At 36.2% G+C, this 16,988-nt stretch overlaps 1 protein-coding gene across 2 annotated transcripts in view; it reads left to right on the top strand.

The window, feature by feature from the left end:
* Positions 1 to 16,988, top strand: part of LOC121416135 (methyl-CpG-binding domain protein 2-like) — a 54,273-nt gene that overhangs the window by 5,084 nt on the left and 32,201 nt on the right. For both annotated transcript variants that reach the window (XM_041609607.1, XM_041609608.1), the window contains exons 2-4: positions 5,580 to 5,880; positions 6,597 to 6,687; positions 7,606 to 7,703. In XM_041609607.1, coding sequence (XP_041465541.1) covers positions 5,580 to 5,880; positions 6,597 to 6,687; positions 7,606 to 7,703 — 490 coding nt within the window. The remainder of the gene's footprint in view (positions 1 to 5,579; positions 5,881 to 6,596; positions 6,688 to 7,605; positions 7,704 to 16,988) is intronic.

Below are 16,988 nucleotides of genomic sequence, written 5' to 3' on the forward strand. Positions count from 1 at the left end.
AGCATATATTAACAACTTATACTCCGTCATTACCGGTACCGTAGTAACACAACTGTGGAGTACTGAGTCATTTCCATTTCGGAAAGGTATTTTTCAGGGGGATCCCCTATCACCGCTCATTTTTACCATGTGTATTAACCCCCTTCTCGAATACTTGAAATCAAATGACAAATTCGGTTATACGTTGTCTGAAAGTAAATATGTGACTACTTTTTTCGCTGATGATTTCTGCCTATTGACTTCTAACAGTAGGTCTCATCAGCGAATCATGAATACTCTAACTTCTCATGTCTCTAGTCTGGGTCTCAAACTAAAGCCATCGAAATGTAGGTCATTGTCAATCTCTAGTGGAGTAATAAACAAAACTACCTCATTTCAAATAGAGGGCCAGAATGTTTTGTCACTGAGTGTTACTGACAACCGCTTCAAGTTCCTTGGATCACTTGTCACTGATAATGATAATTCCAGGTCAGTCTATGAATACCTCAATGAAATCATAACGTCAGGATTACGTAATATAGATGCTTCCTTAGTACGTCCAGTGTATAAATTGGAAATCTATTCAAGATATTTTCTACCATCAATTAGATTCCATGTCACAGTGAATGATCTTTGTCAAACACATTTAAAGCAGCTTGATGCTCTCACAAATAGATATGCAAAGAAATGGTCTGGCCTTGCTCACCCAGCCACCCTGGCAATGATTCACATGCCAGAAGGCCTGGATATTCCATCCATCTCTGACTTGTACATTGAATGCCACACTCTTGCTCATGTCCACATTCGTGAAAGGAGTGATTCTAAAGTCAATGAATGTTTGGATTCCAAACTTGAAAGAGAGAAAAAGTGGACAAGAAAAGTGTCTGTTACTGTGCAATCTGAAAAGATTTGGAATGATATACATGTGCAAAATCTAACAGCTAATAAACAAAAAATTGCAGTAAGAAACTCATGTAAACAACGGGTGTCAGAATACTGGCGAAGTCATGTGAGAAACCTGGCGGTGCAAGGCAAAACCCTTGAATTAATTAGTATAGAAACCAATAACTCCCAGTGGAAGAGTGTGGCATACAATCTACCCGAAAGAGTAACCAAATTTATGCTTAATGCTCTAACGGACTCATTGAATACACGGGCAAATTTGCTTACATGGGGTAAAAGGTCAAGTGATAGATGCACAAAATGTTGTAATCGTGAAACACTGCACCATGTGCTAAATCACTGTCCAGTTGCCTTAGAACAGGGACGTTTCACTTGGCGCCACAACAATATATTACATCATATCGTTGAGGTCGCCAAGTCGGGTATTGATGCGCACAGTGAATCTGTATCAAGTCCTGTCATCCAAAGTGATCTCGCAGGTGACGCACGGTCTGTCCGGTCTACTGTACCTGTTGAATGCACCCAAACAGACTTAATCCCAGATATGTGCATATTTTGGAAACGGGATAAGAAACTTGCAATTATTGAACTCACGGTTCCTTTCGAAACAAATCTGATCAGGGCAAATGAACGAAAATCAAATAAATATGCACCTATGATTTCGGACATAGAAGCCAATGGTTTCGATGTGGCTTTCCTTCCTATAGAAATAGGTTCTAGGGCTATATCAGTAACGACAATTCACAAAAGCTGAAGAAATTTCTCTCGCTATGTGGGAAACCGGTGCCTTTCAAGACCTTTCGGGATAAACTTGCCTCACTTGCAATCACTTCTTCATTTGTAATATATTCGGCCAAGGAGGAACCCGTATGGGAATGTCATAACCCTCTAATGTAATAATGTAATAATAACCAAATACCGTAAGACAAAAAAAATAAATAATAATCATAACAAAAATATACTACGACTTATGAGGATCTCCAAAATGTGACCCCCCCCCATAACTTACACCCTCGGAGATAATTTGTTCAGCATATTGACGTTGGTGAGCGTATGGGCCTTCCGACTGTTGGCTGATAAAGTTCATTCATTTTCTTTGTCTAACGGTTGGTGGGTTCATGCGTTCACCGGCCCAATATTGTTTTTCTTTTTTGTCTGAGGGTGTGTGGTGTGGAAGGGGGAAAACATAGCCTGTTATAACTATGTATCCAAGGAAAGAAGAAACGTTGTTATCTGGTCTGTGTCGGGGTATATGTGCAATCATTTGAATTTATGTAATGCCCTGGAAGTCACATGTTCTTTCGTCTCTCTTTCTCTCTCACTCCCCCCTCTCTCCCACCAGCCCCCACCCCTCTCCTTCTCTCTCTCTCCTCTCTCTTTTACTCTCCCCTTTTCATTCCTCCTCTTACTTCAATTTTCATTATTTCACGTTTGTATGTACTGTCTCTCCCTTCTTTTATAATTTCCACCTCTCTTTTCTCAACTGCTTTTACTGTTTTTTTTCCTTTTATACACTCTACTTCTCTATAATAATTTCTATGCTTGTTTTAATATTTTGATTCGGGGTAATTATAGTAATGTATTGTGTATGCTATTATGTTAATATAATCTATGTTATTTATGTATGCCCTGCTTGTTCTGTTACTCAGATATGTCCTGGGCGCTCCCTTTATGTTTGTATATTTTTATTCCTTTGAACGATTTGAATGTTAATAAAGTGATGAATTACTACTAATAGTTCATAAAAAGAGGACATAAGAGTAACCATGTATCACTGAACATCTTGTGCGAGTTAGAGTAGTATGCAAAGTCAGCACTGCTGCTATATTGAACCGCGTGATGCAGGTGAGACGGCCAGAGGCATTCCACTTGTTTTTATTTTAGTAGGTGGGCCTCGAAAAAAATCTGAGAGTCAAAGTGGTCCTTGAGTTAAAAAAGGTTGAAAAGCACTGATTTACAGGATCAAGTCCTCCTACAAAACTTACCGAACGATGTGAAGTCAATGCCTCCTAATATGATGAATATTCCTCAAATAGCGTTATTCAAGTGTTGATATTTCTTTTTGTTGACAAAATGCGGAGTGAGCTTGCGTTTTATCAAATTTTTTGTCTAATGAGCCAAAGAGGGCACGCGATTTATCTTCATATCAAAGACACTTCAAGGGAAAGACGAGGCACAAAAAAAATATCTTACACATAAATCAATGCAATGCGTTACGCGAAGTCGGCGAAGTGTACAATCTTTTTACTGTAAAGACTTTGGTGGAACGTTTATTGACAATCGAACAGTAGCACTTAGGGGGCTTCGTTCATATGTACGTAGAATTTTCTCTATGTTTTGTTTAATTTGTCATCGCTTTGAATATTTTCTATTAAGTATTATTGTCAGCAAAAATAATATAAAATTACTTTTTTATTGCATTTATTGGTGTCTCTATTATCTCAAACAATCATTGGAATTGTGCATACATGTACAATGAATCAAGAATGTAGTTTAAAAAATACCGACAAGCTGAATTAAGGTTGTGAATTGTATTAGCGCCACCAGCGACCTTTTGTTTCTTTGGAAGAGGCATGCGAAGCCACTTTCCAGGCCGAGGTAAGCGATTTTGCTCTTTTTTATGTCCTTTTTATATTTAAAAATATATGTTAAATTTGAAAATGAAATGTTTTTTACCAGAAAAAGCCCAAGTGAGTAGCAGAACGAGTTTTGGCTAACATTATTTGTGTTATGAAGCGATGTTAACCGACAACTCTAAAATCTATAGCGTAAACACGTACGTGGTGCGAGGTTCGTATGGTATAGCATATACTAACCTCGCAATACGTGTGAGTGGATCTCAACGTAAGGGGTTGTTAACAAATTTTCGGCATTACTCCTATGTGTTTATTAAAGATCGCATGCTAGATCTGTAATGAAAATCACAAGTCAGAAAAAATTTGAACCAGTGGGATTCTAACCTGTCATCTACTGCTAGATGACAGGTATGAATCCCACTGGTTCCAGCGGTTGGCATTTTACATGACGTCAGCCAGCTACGATTGCAAGCCAATTTATGAATGAAAATATAGTATGCATGCGCACTGCAAGCCTCCCAGTGCCCCACACAGTATTCCATCAAAACAATTGCATTCTCTATCACCTTGTACCAAAATCAACCTACACTGTACATGTAGAATTTCAATCCAGTGACCGGTGTAATAATAATTGTGAAGCACTTTGAACAGTCGTACATTGATAAAGCGCTATATAAATACCAATTATTATTATTACATTAGGCCTATAATTATTTATTTGAAGGTGTGCGAACCCTTTTATCAGAATCATGCAAATATGCGTACATGTATGCGCAGACAAGGAGTACTGTACAGACATCTTGTACCACACATTTTCACATTTTTAAAGCTACATGTACATGTAAGTTGTTAGAGTTTGATTTACTCGGTGAGCTCCACTGCCGATAAAGGTGTCAGAGCTCAGGCACCTGACATGACAAACTGTAATCAAACAGTTATGTGATTTTATGACATGAAAAAAATCCCACACTTTCCATTTTATTCTCCTGAGATTCCATGTTCATTTCCATAAAAAAATAGATTTGCCTTTAGACTCATTACTATTAAAAGTAGATTCAAAATAGCGAAATCGGGTTGGCCTACGTGATGAGTCCATATGTGAAATTATATTTTTTTCAATTGTCATTCATGATGTTATCATTTACCTGTCCTTGCCATTTTGATTTTTTTTTGGAGCTTAGAGACTGGTTACAGTCTTTTCCCTTCTTTATTTTTAAAGAAACAGAACTTGGAATAATGATTTCATGGAACACCTAAAAAAAAATCAATACACATGAAAACTTCCATTTGTTTCATCAGCCCGAGGGCATGATTACTCCAGTACACATTTTGAGGCTACATGTACTTCTTACCCAAAATTATACTGACCATGACACAGTCATAGTGTTATGAAGATATTAAAATGCTTGATTCCAGGAAAGAATAAACCAGCTTAGGATAACAAAATTTGTACAGCATGTACTACCATGATTCCATTTCTGTAATGTAAAGTGACATCTACAGTGGAATTTTTATCAACCAATTATGCAGCAAGACTACGGGCATCATTTGCACTTTAAAGCTAAATGATAGTAGTTGCAGTAAAACACTAATTTCGTGAGAAAGTCTGTAAAACCAAGGTTAAGTATGAATATATCATCGTGGATCTACATGTAGATCTGGTACAGTTACATAAACTGAACTTTGTGAAACCATAATATCTAAGCTGAAATACGATCACACTGAAGATCACCAACACAGATAGGCATGTGTGGGACAGTATACTATTGCTGGAATAAAGACCCGAAGTGACCCAATCTGTGCTTATTTTGCTTATTTCTCAGCATTTACACAATTTCTTCCAGAATCATTTCCCGACAGAAGTGACCGAATCTGCGCTTATTTTGCTTATTTCTCAGCATTTACACAATTTCTTCCAGAATCCTTTGGCACATATTTTTTATTTATACAAACAGACACTTAGGTGGTCATTAGATTCTGTAAAAAGTCATTTTGAGATCATTACCAGAACTGGAATTTACCTTTAATGAAGTTGCATGACTGTGGTGATTTGGTTGAATATCTAGTCGTGTTATTATACTCACCTTAAAGATAAATTGTGTTTTCTATTCTTTTCTTCAGCCCATGTGGAAAGAAAATGCGCAGCAAGCCTCAACTTGCCCGATTCATTGGTGATGCAATCGACCTGAGTGCATTTGACTTCCGGACGGGGAAGCTCCTTTCGTCGGGTGTGAGAAAGAGTAAAAGACTAAAGAACATTCACTTTGATTATAGCAGAGGAACCAAGCATGATGCTAGTCTAGTCCTGCCAATTAGACAGACGGCTTCTATCTTCAAGCAACCAGTTACACTCAAGACTAACCACATTAAAAACAGGACGAAAGCAGACCCAAAGCAAGACACAAAGGAAACTCCTAAGCAGGTTAGATTGTTTGTCTTCTGAAAAGCCATGAATTACCGAGTTTCTTCAAATTATTCCTGATTTTACAACACAAGTGTGATTGTGATTCTCATGATTCAGTTAAAATTTTTGCAAATTTGTTATCCTGCGATTGATAACAGTGAATAGAACAAAAGAAGATGATGATGTTGCCATGTTGGTGATGAAGATAATAATAATTAACGTTGACAACAACAGCAACAGTAACATTAATATAAATTATAACTTGCATTTCAACTTGAATATTGAGTTAAACATTGATTGTAAAGAAAGAATCCTGATATATTTAACTTCACTCTTTTTGTATTATTATATCATGTCATGCTAGATGGACATTGGACATTTTTAAAGACTTTCAAATTATTTGACTCTGATGAATTTGTCTTATCCAATTCGGATCCAATTTGTACACTGTTAGTTTTATGAAACAGGGTCCTGAGGCTTGGAGGTCATGACAAGACACATGAAGTGTGCAAATGTCTCCTTGATCTCAAGGAGATACCAGACATTACCATAATCCAGTCAAGTGACAGACTAATGACAAGAACACTCCCATGAAATACTACCCAACCTGATTGGTGATTTTCATTAAAATATGATTCATGAAATGCAATTAAGAGTGAATTTGCACATTTCTGTAAATACAATTGATCTTGCATTTGTGTCTTTCATTTATTTTTTGTCTGTTTATACTGTAGCTCTTCTGGGAGAAGCGACTACAAGGTCTGAATGCGTGCGATATGACAGAAGAAATACTGAAATCGATGGAGCTCCCAGATGGATTAATAAGTAAGATTGGAGTATATGTTGTTTCTCAGAAATAAAAAAGAAATTCACATTTGCCTTTTCAACTTTAATAGGCAAATGATACATCATCAGGATATTCATATTTTTAATGCCTACAAGTAGATGAGCAAGAATAGTTTGGAATTACATACATTAAAAAAAAAGTTTTGAAGTAAAATTTGTAAGGATTTGTTAGGGATACTAACGGCACTACCTAAGAAGTGATCACTCGTTAGCATTTGCTCTGAATGTTTTGTGTAGCTTCTTTAATCAATCTCTAAATGAGAGTGGACTCAGACTCTTATGTGTAAATCACCTGAAACATTCTCAGTATTTATTTCTTAAATCTGCCATGCATTAACAATTCACTAAGAATTTTGTCTCATGTCAACAAAGAGACATCACCCAGTCTTGCTATGAATTTCAGATGTATAACAGAACATGTGATATCTATGATCTCTGAAAACATGTTTCCATTTTCTTGGACACATTGTCTTAGCATGAATCTCACTGATGGATAGCTGTATACAGAATATCTAATGATATTTTCTTCATTTATCATTGGAGGTGTAGAGAAAACAACTAAAATTTCAAATATTTTTTTTACTCAGAAAAAACTGACCACCTTTGGCTCTGACTTTTATCACTCTTTCTCTTTATCCTTTTCAGCAAAGACAAAAAAGCGACAAATATCTCGAAAGCTGGAATAAAATCTTTCATGAAAATATTTGTTTAGGTACCTAATTTTATTCTGACAATGTTTTTGAAATTATTGAATTTCCAGTCTGTACACAATTTCGATTTTGATAATTATAAGCTCTGGTTTATCTACAATTCTTTCCAAATCATTGAGGCATTATTATGTGATTAATTGTTCTAAATGATATTTATTATATCTATTTTAATTGATCATTTTCACAGGTGTAGGTCCAGGTCTTACCAATGATAATTTACTTCAAAGTCTTGCATCAAGCCTACATCTCAGTTCACAACCCATCCTTGGTCAGGTCGGCTCACAGGTAAGCACCATGAGATATATAGATTGAATTAAAAAGAACCTGAATAATACAAATATACCAGGCTCTGAGAAAGTAAAGTAGGGAATTATTCATCAATCGTACAAAGTTGGACTGGACGGTTTTTTTTTTTCTGATGTACTCATATTGTCAGTCCAACTAACACTCCCAAAACAAATGCCTGGTATATTGTTTTTATATCTTTTCATTAAGTTTGAATGATGCTCAGTGGAATCTGATCATTATTTGCATCGCTACATTGGAATGGTTTCCTACTAAAGACAACTTTCTGGTCGTTGTGCCAGAGATACCGCGCCCGGGGGGCCACTTCCATTGACGAGTGGATACCATGCGCGACCATGGGGTCTCAAAAAGCACCCCAAACACGTATTTTCCATGTTCTGAAAATGCACCCCTTAACAAGTATTGCCGTGTGAAACCCTACCCTTAACAAGTATTGGAAACGAAATAATACTATTGGCAAGTATTCCCTGAATTGACCCTCTAAACAGCTACAGCGAGATTTTGATTGCATGTCACAGACGTTGGTCGTTGATTTCACCTTTACCTATGGGTTTAGTACAGCCCCACTCGCGCAAATCGTACTCTAATTACGTACAGTGTTGACTCTTGGGGCAAAAAGTACATCCTTTACGAAACATTTTAGTCTTGATTTGTTATTCCCTCGCAAATTTGACCTTTAAACACATAGCTTTCCGATCGAAAATAGATACCCTTTTTTCATTATTTTAGTGTTTTTGACACCCTTATTATGTTACGTACGTAACGTGCCCTATCTTGAAAAAGACATCCTTTTTACATGGTTTTTTGGTCACGCATGGTATCCACTCCTCAATGTAAGTGCCCCCCCCCCCCGGGATTCAGCGTTAGGTCTGAAAAGTTTTTAATAATCCTCCCTGGTGAAAGATTTGCTTCTGTGCATGCTCAATAATTCATTGAGCTCCAAATAAATTTCCTCTGGAAATGAAGTGGAAAAATATATTTTTTTCACAAGACCACAACTGACCAATAATTTATTTTTTTATAATTCTCATGAATATTCATAGAAAGAAAATGTAAACAAAATGGTGCTTTATAGTGCTGTTTGTAAGTTACACACGACTTCACACACGATCAAATATACCAGGATTTTAGTAAGTATATGGGGAATTATTTTGGAGTTTCGACTGGCATTACTATTTTTCCCCCATGAGGGAAGAATAGTAATTTTGCTAGTACAATGAGGATGAATAATTCCCTCTATACATTGTACTTTCGAAATAAAGGCTGTCTTTTTCTAAAACAATTAATAGGTATATTTAAACGGATGAAGTATTGCGTTCGATGTGTATTGTGATCATGGAGTAAAAAGAGAAATCTGACAATTTATTATTTTAAAACGTGTTTTTTATCATGATGACAGCATACCAAATGGTTAACAAAAATAGATAAAAACATGCACTTTTATTTTGCTGATATACTGTCCAAGCATAAGATTGAATTTCTATTATTAAAGAGATGTGGACACAATATGGAAGTATGATGTAAGGGATAGAAAGGGAGGGTGAGAAATATAGTGTGTGTGGGAGAGTTTAAAGGAAATGCCTTTCAAAAAAGGAGGCAGAGAAAAATGCACAGACGAGAGATTTAAATTGGATAGATATTCACCATCTTATTATCCCAAGGGGTTCAAATAAGGTTAATCCGTTTAACAGATTACTAACACGTGGGCAAGATGGGCACCATGCTTATTTACAAATGAATATAAACAGTTGATTTCATGATGGAAGATGTGCAGGCATACAGTGAGAAGGGTAATAGAATTGCCAAAATCAGGTGAAAATTGTAATTTTATACTTTTCAACATAAGAATTGAAAGTGCCATTCTGTCATTGAAATAGAATATATGAGACATTATCTAGGGTGGGAGGGGGGATGAAACACACTACTCGTTTAGGGCATGTACTTGCAAGATTGAAGCAAGATTACTGTGTCTGGTCCTTTTTTAAAGTCCATGTATAAGCATGGTGTCCCACTGGTGTCCCCCTTATTTGTGTGATGTTACACAGTGGACTAGTGACCCTTTCTTGAGTGTTAATTCAAATTTTCAATAAGTTTCATTGTCTGAGACCTTAAATTTATGATTGAAAAATACATCTTTACCAAATCTTTGATCTTGACAATTCATTTGTGACCTTTCTTTCCTGTCATGAAAAAAATAAAAATTTGAGAAAACAGAATATATGACTTGAGATAATCACACTAATACAACCGAGAACAAAAATAGCATAGCTTGTTTCAGCTGCATAGTCCTTCCATTGCAATTGTGTGTCCAATGTTGATAGTGGAATAGCGCCCACTCTTGTTGCAAATCAGCATAATCTTGCATGTGTTTGCAGTGCCAAAATCAAACAAGAACATTGTTTCACTGCTCATGTGCCCTGATGCATGTTAATAAATATGCACAACATATTGCTGGAATAAGTTCATGTAGTAAAAAAAAGAGAGAGTATTTGAAGTATTAAACTGATTTAAAAAGGTAGATTGTGAATTAAAAAAATGTGGAGGGGGGGGGTTGTCTTTGGTTCATGAAAATTAGGTCATACTTTAACTTTTTTTGTTTACAAATTTTCGGCATTACTCCTATATGTTAAAGATCAGTATGCTCGATCTGTAATGAAAATCATAAGTCAGAAAAATTGGAACCAGTGGGATTCGAACCTGCCATCTACTGCTTTCCGGGCAGCGACTTAACCACCAGGCTATTCTGGTTCACGGCTAAGCCACGATGAACTGGAATTCAAATACCCTCGATCCTCTTTTTTCTGACTCAGTATCTGAATGCCGTCCACCGTGGACAATAGATAGTAAATGAAGAGGCTTTAATAGAAAATTTGTAAACCAATTATAATTTTCTCCTATTATCTGCTTGTTACTTTGTTTATATGTAGGTCTACACATGCCAAATGACTGGCAGAAAATGAGTAATTACTTACAGTATTTGTAATAGCAATATAAGCAAAGCATTCGGCCATTCGGTGGGCCTTACACAAGTATCAATGATTTTCAACGCAATGTACTTCTTTTTTTTGGGGCGGGGGCATTTTTTCCATTACTAACAAGTTTGGGTTGTTGTGAATTATGATGTGATAATCACTTCCTCAATGAAAAGATTTCCTCAAAATTTTGGGCCTTGTAGTAAAGTTTTTCACTTATCAAGTTGTGTTCACTTTGTAGAAGGATTGGTAATGATAAGCATGATGAGAGCTACATGTATGTTCGTGCTTCAAGATTGTAGTGTCATTGAACCTTACTTTCAAACATGTGACATTACAGGTATCATTGGTGTGTACATGTGACCATAAATCCCTCATCGTGAATCTCAATATCATTTCACATTCTTTTTTATACAAACACTTTCTACCCTGACTCAAACCCCTCTCTCACTCTGTCTTGCTTTCAACCAGAAATAGTTCTTAAAGGATTTTTCATTTTCCAAATTTTATTTTCTTTGCTGTTCTCCCATCTTCTCGATCTCTCCTCATTCTATATTCCCATTCTCTCCATTCTTACATTCACCTATTTATATTGCCCCCTCTCTCTTTCTTGCTAACTTTGAATCAATCTTCCTATGTCTATCTTTCTAATCTCCTTCCCCTCTCTGGTTCTTCTTGCCTTCCATCTTCTCATATTTTCCACTAAACCAACATTATTATTTATTTATTTATATATTTATTTATTTATTTATTCATTCATTTGTATGTTTGTCTGTGTCTGTCTGTCTATCTATTTTTTTGGGGTGCTTCTTTTTACAATCTACATGTACATGTACTGCCTAAATGTCCAACATTGGATAAGCATTTACATTGCAGCAGTTGGGATATTTCATGTCTCTTCTGAGCATTTTTTGGACAAAATTATATGAGTCCCTGTGTAATCTTTCCCTGTCTCTTATTAGACCCCTGTTACATCTGAAAGTTTCCTACCCGAGACCTGACCGAGTCCACTTGCAACCTTGACTGGATTATTGGTGGATTAGCTTCGCGAACGGACCGAGTCCGAAATGTGGTCTGTTTACATCACAGTGTTCATTCCCTCCCCTATCGCCCTATCTGTACTGTTTCGAGCGGCATCCGATTGCTGACACCTTTAAAAGGCGCTCTCGATCTAGGCTCCGAATAATTCGCGCGCGCTAATTGAAGTTACCCGAGATTCTGAAAGAATGCTGATGATCCCAGCAGTCGTTGAAGATATGATCGACTTGAAAAGGATACGTTTAAAATGCTTCTTTTCACTCAAATCAAAGACTTTATCAACGATTCACATGTCGCATGCCGCAAAAACATTCGAAGAATGACGGGGCTGGGGAGGGGATAGCACGCACTATATGACGTAATTTGACAGCTTGCGAACGGACCGAGATAGGTTCGAAAGCTTGTGTGTGTTTACATCTACGAATCGGTGGACCGGGGCCGGCCCGATACCTACCCGAGACTACCTCTGGATGTGGTCTCGGGTAGGTTCGCTAAAAGGTGGCCTGAGGTAGGTTTGGGATGTTTACATCTGATTTCTTTCCGACCCGAGGTAGGCCCCGGGCTGGCCCGAGGTAGGGAATCTCTCAGATGTAACAGGGGTCTTAGTATCTCTCCTCTCTTCCAGTCTTGCTAGCTTCATTTCTTCCCTAGAATTGCGCCCACACCAACCTTCTCTTCTCCCGTCTCTCTCCCTATTCTGTAACACTTTGTCTGGGTATCAAAACGTAGCCTGAGGTTCACCCCGCAGGAAAGTGATCAGTCGATCTAAATGAGGGCAGACATTTAAATTGTATTTTCCCTCAGACAAATTGGGACAGTATTCCATGCTAATTGCTCCAGCTTATGTGAATGTCCATCTAGTGGAAGAGTTTGAGTGCATGTTAATGGGCACCCGACCTAGATACATGTACATAGCCCTACACATACATGTAGGCACAATTCTGGTACATGTGTAGGCTTACATTTCTACCTACCCTTTGTATTTTTAAAGAACCATCAATAGATTTGTGGTTATAAGAATCCTTTTTAAACATTTTTTATATTGTTTCAAAAATTTAAGGAAAGTCCTTACCTTCTTACATTCTAGATTTCTATAAAGAGCACGATCTCCATTAAATTCTTTACAGGGTTTTACATGTAGTTATAATCAGACTGACATTGAATATAATTGATGAATACTACTTTATTGATTTTTATCAAACAGTTTTATTTTCCCACATTTTATTTTACTGTGTCATGTGATTGGCTCCAATTTCCAATCCATAACTGTTCCTGTTAACACAGTGTGTGAAAAATCAAATAATCAAATATTTTCTAGATTATGTACAAATGTACATGTATGTAATATCAGCCATCTGAATTAATGAAAAAAATGCTTTAATTGTTCAAATAATGAATGGGAAGGTAGTGTGTTCTAATGTTTACATACATGTAGCTTCTATATCTTTTACAATCCAATAACAAATGAAAGTTGAGAACATTCAATGTACTCAAAGCATGTGAACACAACAGCTGCAGTAGCACTACTGGATTCAAATACATAACAATCATATCTTTTTAATTAAATGCTTTCCCCGTTTTGACTTTCCCACTGAGCTTCATTAGTGTGGTTGCGTGTACAGGGTTAGATCAATAAAGAATATTTTTATTTTTGTGAATTACTGATTGTAAACACACATGTGGTCATGGAGTTAAAAATGGCACTGAGAGACAAAGACACTGCATTGGTCATTCAGAAAAATTATTGATTTTACCCATATAAAAAGGGTGGTAGATAAAAAGGGTATCTGTGTTCTTGGAATATTGACTTTGGAGTTGTAGCATTTGGTCAACAGCATTATTTATTTTTCATAATAGACAATTTCAAATTTAATCAATACTATACATAACATTCGTTTTATATGAATTCATTTATTATCATTGTTATTCCATAGAAAAATAGGATCTTAGTTTCAAACTAAAAAAAAATCATGTAATTGGATACCAATCTTAACCCCAAAGAGCTTGTAATCTTTTACCATTTTGCTTAATTCATGTTGTAATATTTAAGGGAACTCTTCCATCCATTTGTGGTCTATTATCAAATAGGCCTTCCTGGCAAAGCAGAACTTGAAATTATGAATGAAATTACTTTAAAAATATAGTTATACAGACCATTGTAAGGAAATATTCTTTAAATGGTATTAATTTTTTTATGAGGGGATGGTTTCAGTGATTCATAGCTATTTATGGAAGAAGTTGTTGAAATAAAAGTAAAGCTACAGTGCAGAGAAATGACAGCAATGATGAAATACGTAGAGAGAATGAGAAAAAAGAGAGAGTGAATGGAGAGAAAACGATGGGGCCAAAATGATATAAAATAGAATAAGTTCTAAAATTGAAGAGGGTGTCTGTCAAATAATCGTCAATGCGGTGCCATTTCCACATGAAGGTAAACATGCTTTCTTATCAAGGAAATTCACCCAATCAAGGGATGCTCAAGTCTGAAACATAATACCATCGCCTAACATTATCCATCAAAGATTTCCGCTGAAAATCCCCCTCTTCTGCTCTTTCTTGTCAATTCCTCAAAGGGGAGACAGAATAATCATGGATGTTTACTGAGACGCCCGGACCAGATGTATTGATTTTTGCCGTTGTCCAATCCTTATCACACTTTTTATTTGTTTTTTGTGTTTTTTTTATTTTCTCATTTGAACTTCCAATTTACTAGGATATTACTGTTACAGAGACAGACGAAACATCCTCAATTTGTGAGAACACTTCTCCTGCTCCTCTTTCTCCTCACTCTCTGTCTCTCCGTTTTTTTTTCCTCTCTTCGCCTTTCTCTCTTTCTCTTTCCTCACTCCATTTTTGTTCATACATCCCTCTCCCTTTTGCATCATCATAATGCACAGGAGCTGAATGTGACTTTGTTCAAGAAGCTGACAGAACCTTTTCAGACAAATATTACCAGTCAATGCCCTTTTAATTTTGAATAAATTTCTCTTTCCTTTCCATAATAAGGTAGAATAGTTTATTCTCTCATTCCTTGAAAGGAAAACAAAAATAAGTGAAAAAAAGATAATTCAATCTGTACCGCTTTATTCTTCAGTGCAAACTCATTTCAGTTTCCTTCCATTTTCCAATATTTGAAAGTACTGTACATTAATTTGAATTAATAGCATTTTTAATTCCTTGCTCAAAGGGAAAATTCAGACATACTGTACAAGGGAGAATAGTGCAATATTTAACAGGCGTGTACAAAAATGTCATTAAATGCATGTAGCATCGTGCATTACTTGATTAATAAAAGGGAATGAAAATATCTGCGGAAAGGTATACTCCATCTGCATGTTAATTTTTACTGAATTATCAATTGGTAATAATATTACAGTATTATCATGACATAATGCACTTTATTTGCTATTTACAAATGAAAATTTCATTACACTTCTTGAAGAGTGATAAATAAAATGTTATTGAAATTATAGTGAATATAACTTTGATACTACCAGTACCTTCTTACCTTTTACATTTGAGTTCCTATTACAATATAATAGAACTCCATGTTGTGCCATTCAATACATGTATTTCATAATAATTTCACCTCAGTAATGGACTTTTATTTGATCAGAAGTAGACATAAAAAGTCTTACAGTTAGATGGAAATGTTTGTGTATTTATTGTAGCTCCTCTCTGAATACTTTTCACTTTGAATCAATTCCATAATATTTTATTATAAAATAAAAATTGATACAATTTCATCATGGCAAGGTACTGGTACAATGATATTTGAATTAAATGTGTTTTTTTTTAATATAAAACAGTCAGTACTTTGTTTTTGTTATCATTTTTAGCTTGATAGAAACTTCCCCAACCACAATGAGATGTTATTCTAATTTATCTATCTTAGGGATTACTCATTCCTGTTTGACAAAGGAATGCTAAAAGGAAATAATTAAGCAAAATGCACATTACAAAATATGTATTGTTGGGTCAAATTGCCACATCTCTTTCTCCTGTTCATGGAGCATTGAGATCCAAGCATTCATCATCATCATCACCACCTTTTTCTTTTCTCCTCTCATTATTCTCTTTCTTTTTCTCCCATTCTTCCAATCTTCATCATTTTCTCCTTACAATTGTATAATATCTTTCCCAGCCATATGTCTCATCTTCCAGTTACTCCCAATTTGGAAGCGGCGCGCAATCACCCTAAGAGCATTCCTTATAAGGCTCTGGCGTATCGAATCACGCGATCTTACGGTGACTCATACACATGTCATAGCTTTTTTCCTCTCTCTATTTATTCCATCATCCGCGGCGCACACTTATTATCCGACTTGGCCGGCCGTCTTGCATCTATTTTAGTCAAACCTGCTATATATTTCATCTTGTAGGATTTTTGGATAGGGGTCTGAGTAATACTAGCGGTATTATTTATCTAGTACGCTTGAATGAACGAGCGCTTTATCTCCCCCCCATCTCGCTTGGACACGTCTCGTGAGCTGTGGGCATAATTACTTTGCATACATGCATATGACAAGGAGTGAGAGACTTGGGGCAATCCCTGCTGTGAGGTGGCTCTTCCCCTCTCTCTCCCTTTCTCTCTCTCTCTTCCTGGCCAGACGAGTAAACACAAGTGCCTGGGAAAATTAATATGATTATTAGACTTCAGCAACGAGATGTCTTTGTTTCCGACTGTGTCACTGCGTTGTAATTCATCTGTCGGTGATGTCAGTTTTTTGCTCACTCCCGTTGTTGTTTGCGAGGAAAGTCCTTGGGAGTGGAGTGTGCATAATCGCATCATGCAATTAAGAGATGAAATCATGGCATGGACAATTTCAAAGCTGATCGTTGATGATAAAAGGACAATTTCTTTGTTGGGTTAGAAAAATGTGTGGCTTCTCTTATGATCTCATTAAATTATCTGTGAGAATTCAGATCCACAATTGTCATTATTAAATATATATTTCTCGGGAAATCTATTGTAGATGATGCTGCAAATTAGTGGAAGGGTATTTTTTTCTATCATCATATTGGTAGATGCCTTGACTTAGGGCATGGCAATGATTAAATTTCAGTAAACATAACTAAAAATCTTCCCTTAGTAATTGTCAGTCGTCAGATTGCATTTTCATGCAGTTCTCTAGATCCCGTTGTACTTGAAATTGACATGTCCCTAGAATAGCTTTGTCAAGTTACTTAGGAAAATGACACCATTTCAAGTGTTTGCCTCATTCATTGAGGTGCTTTGCCATCTTCCACTCAT

Source organism: Lytechinus variegatus, chromosome 5 (genome assembly GCF_018143015.1).
Source record: "Lytechinus variegatus isolate NC3 chromosome 5, Lvar_3.0, whole genome shotgun sequence".
NCBI classification, from domain to species: domain Eukaryota; kingdom Metazoa; phylum Echinodermata; class Echinoidea; order Temnopleuroida; family Toxopneustidae; genus Lytechinus; species Lytechinus variegatus.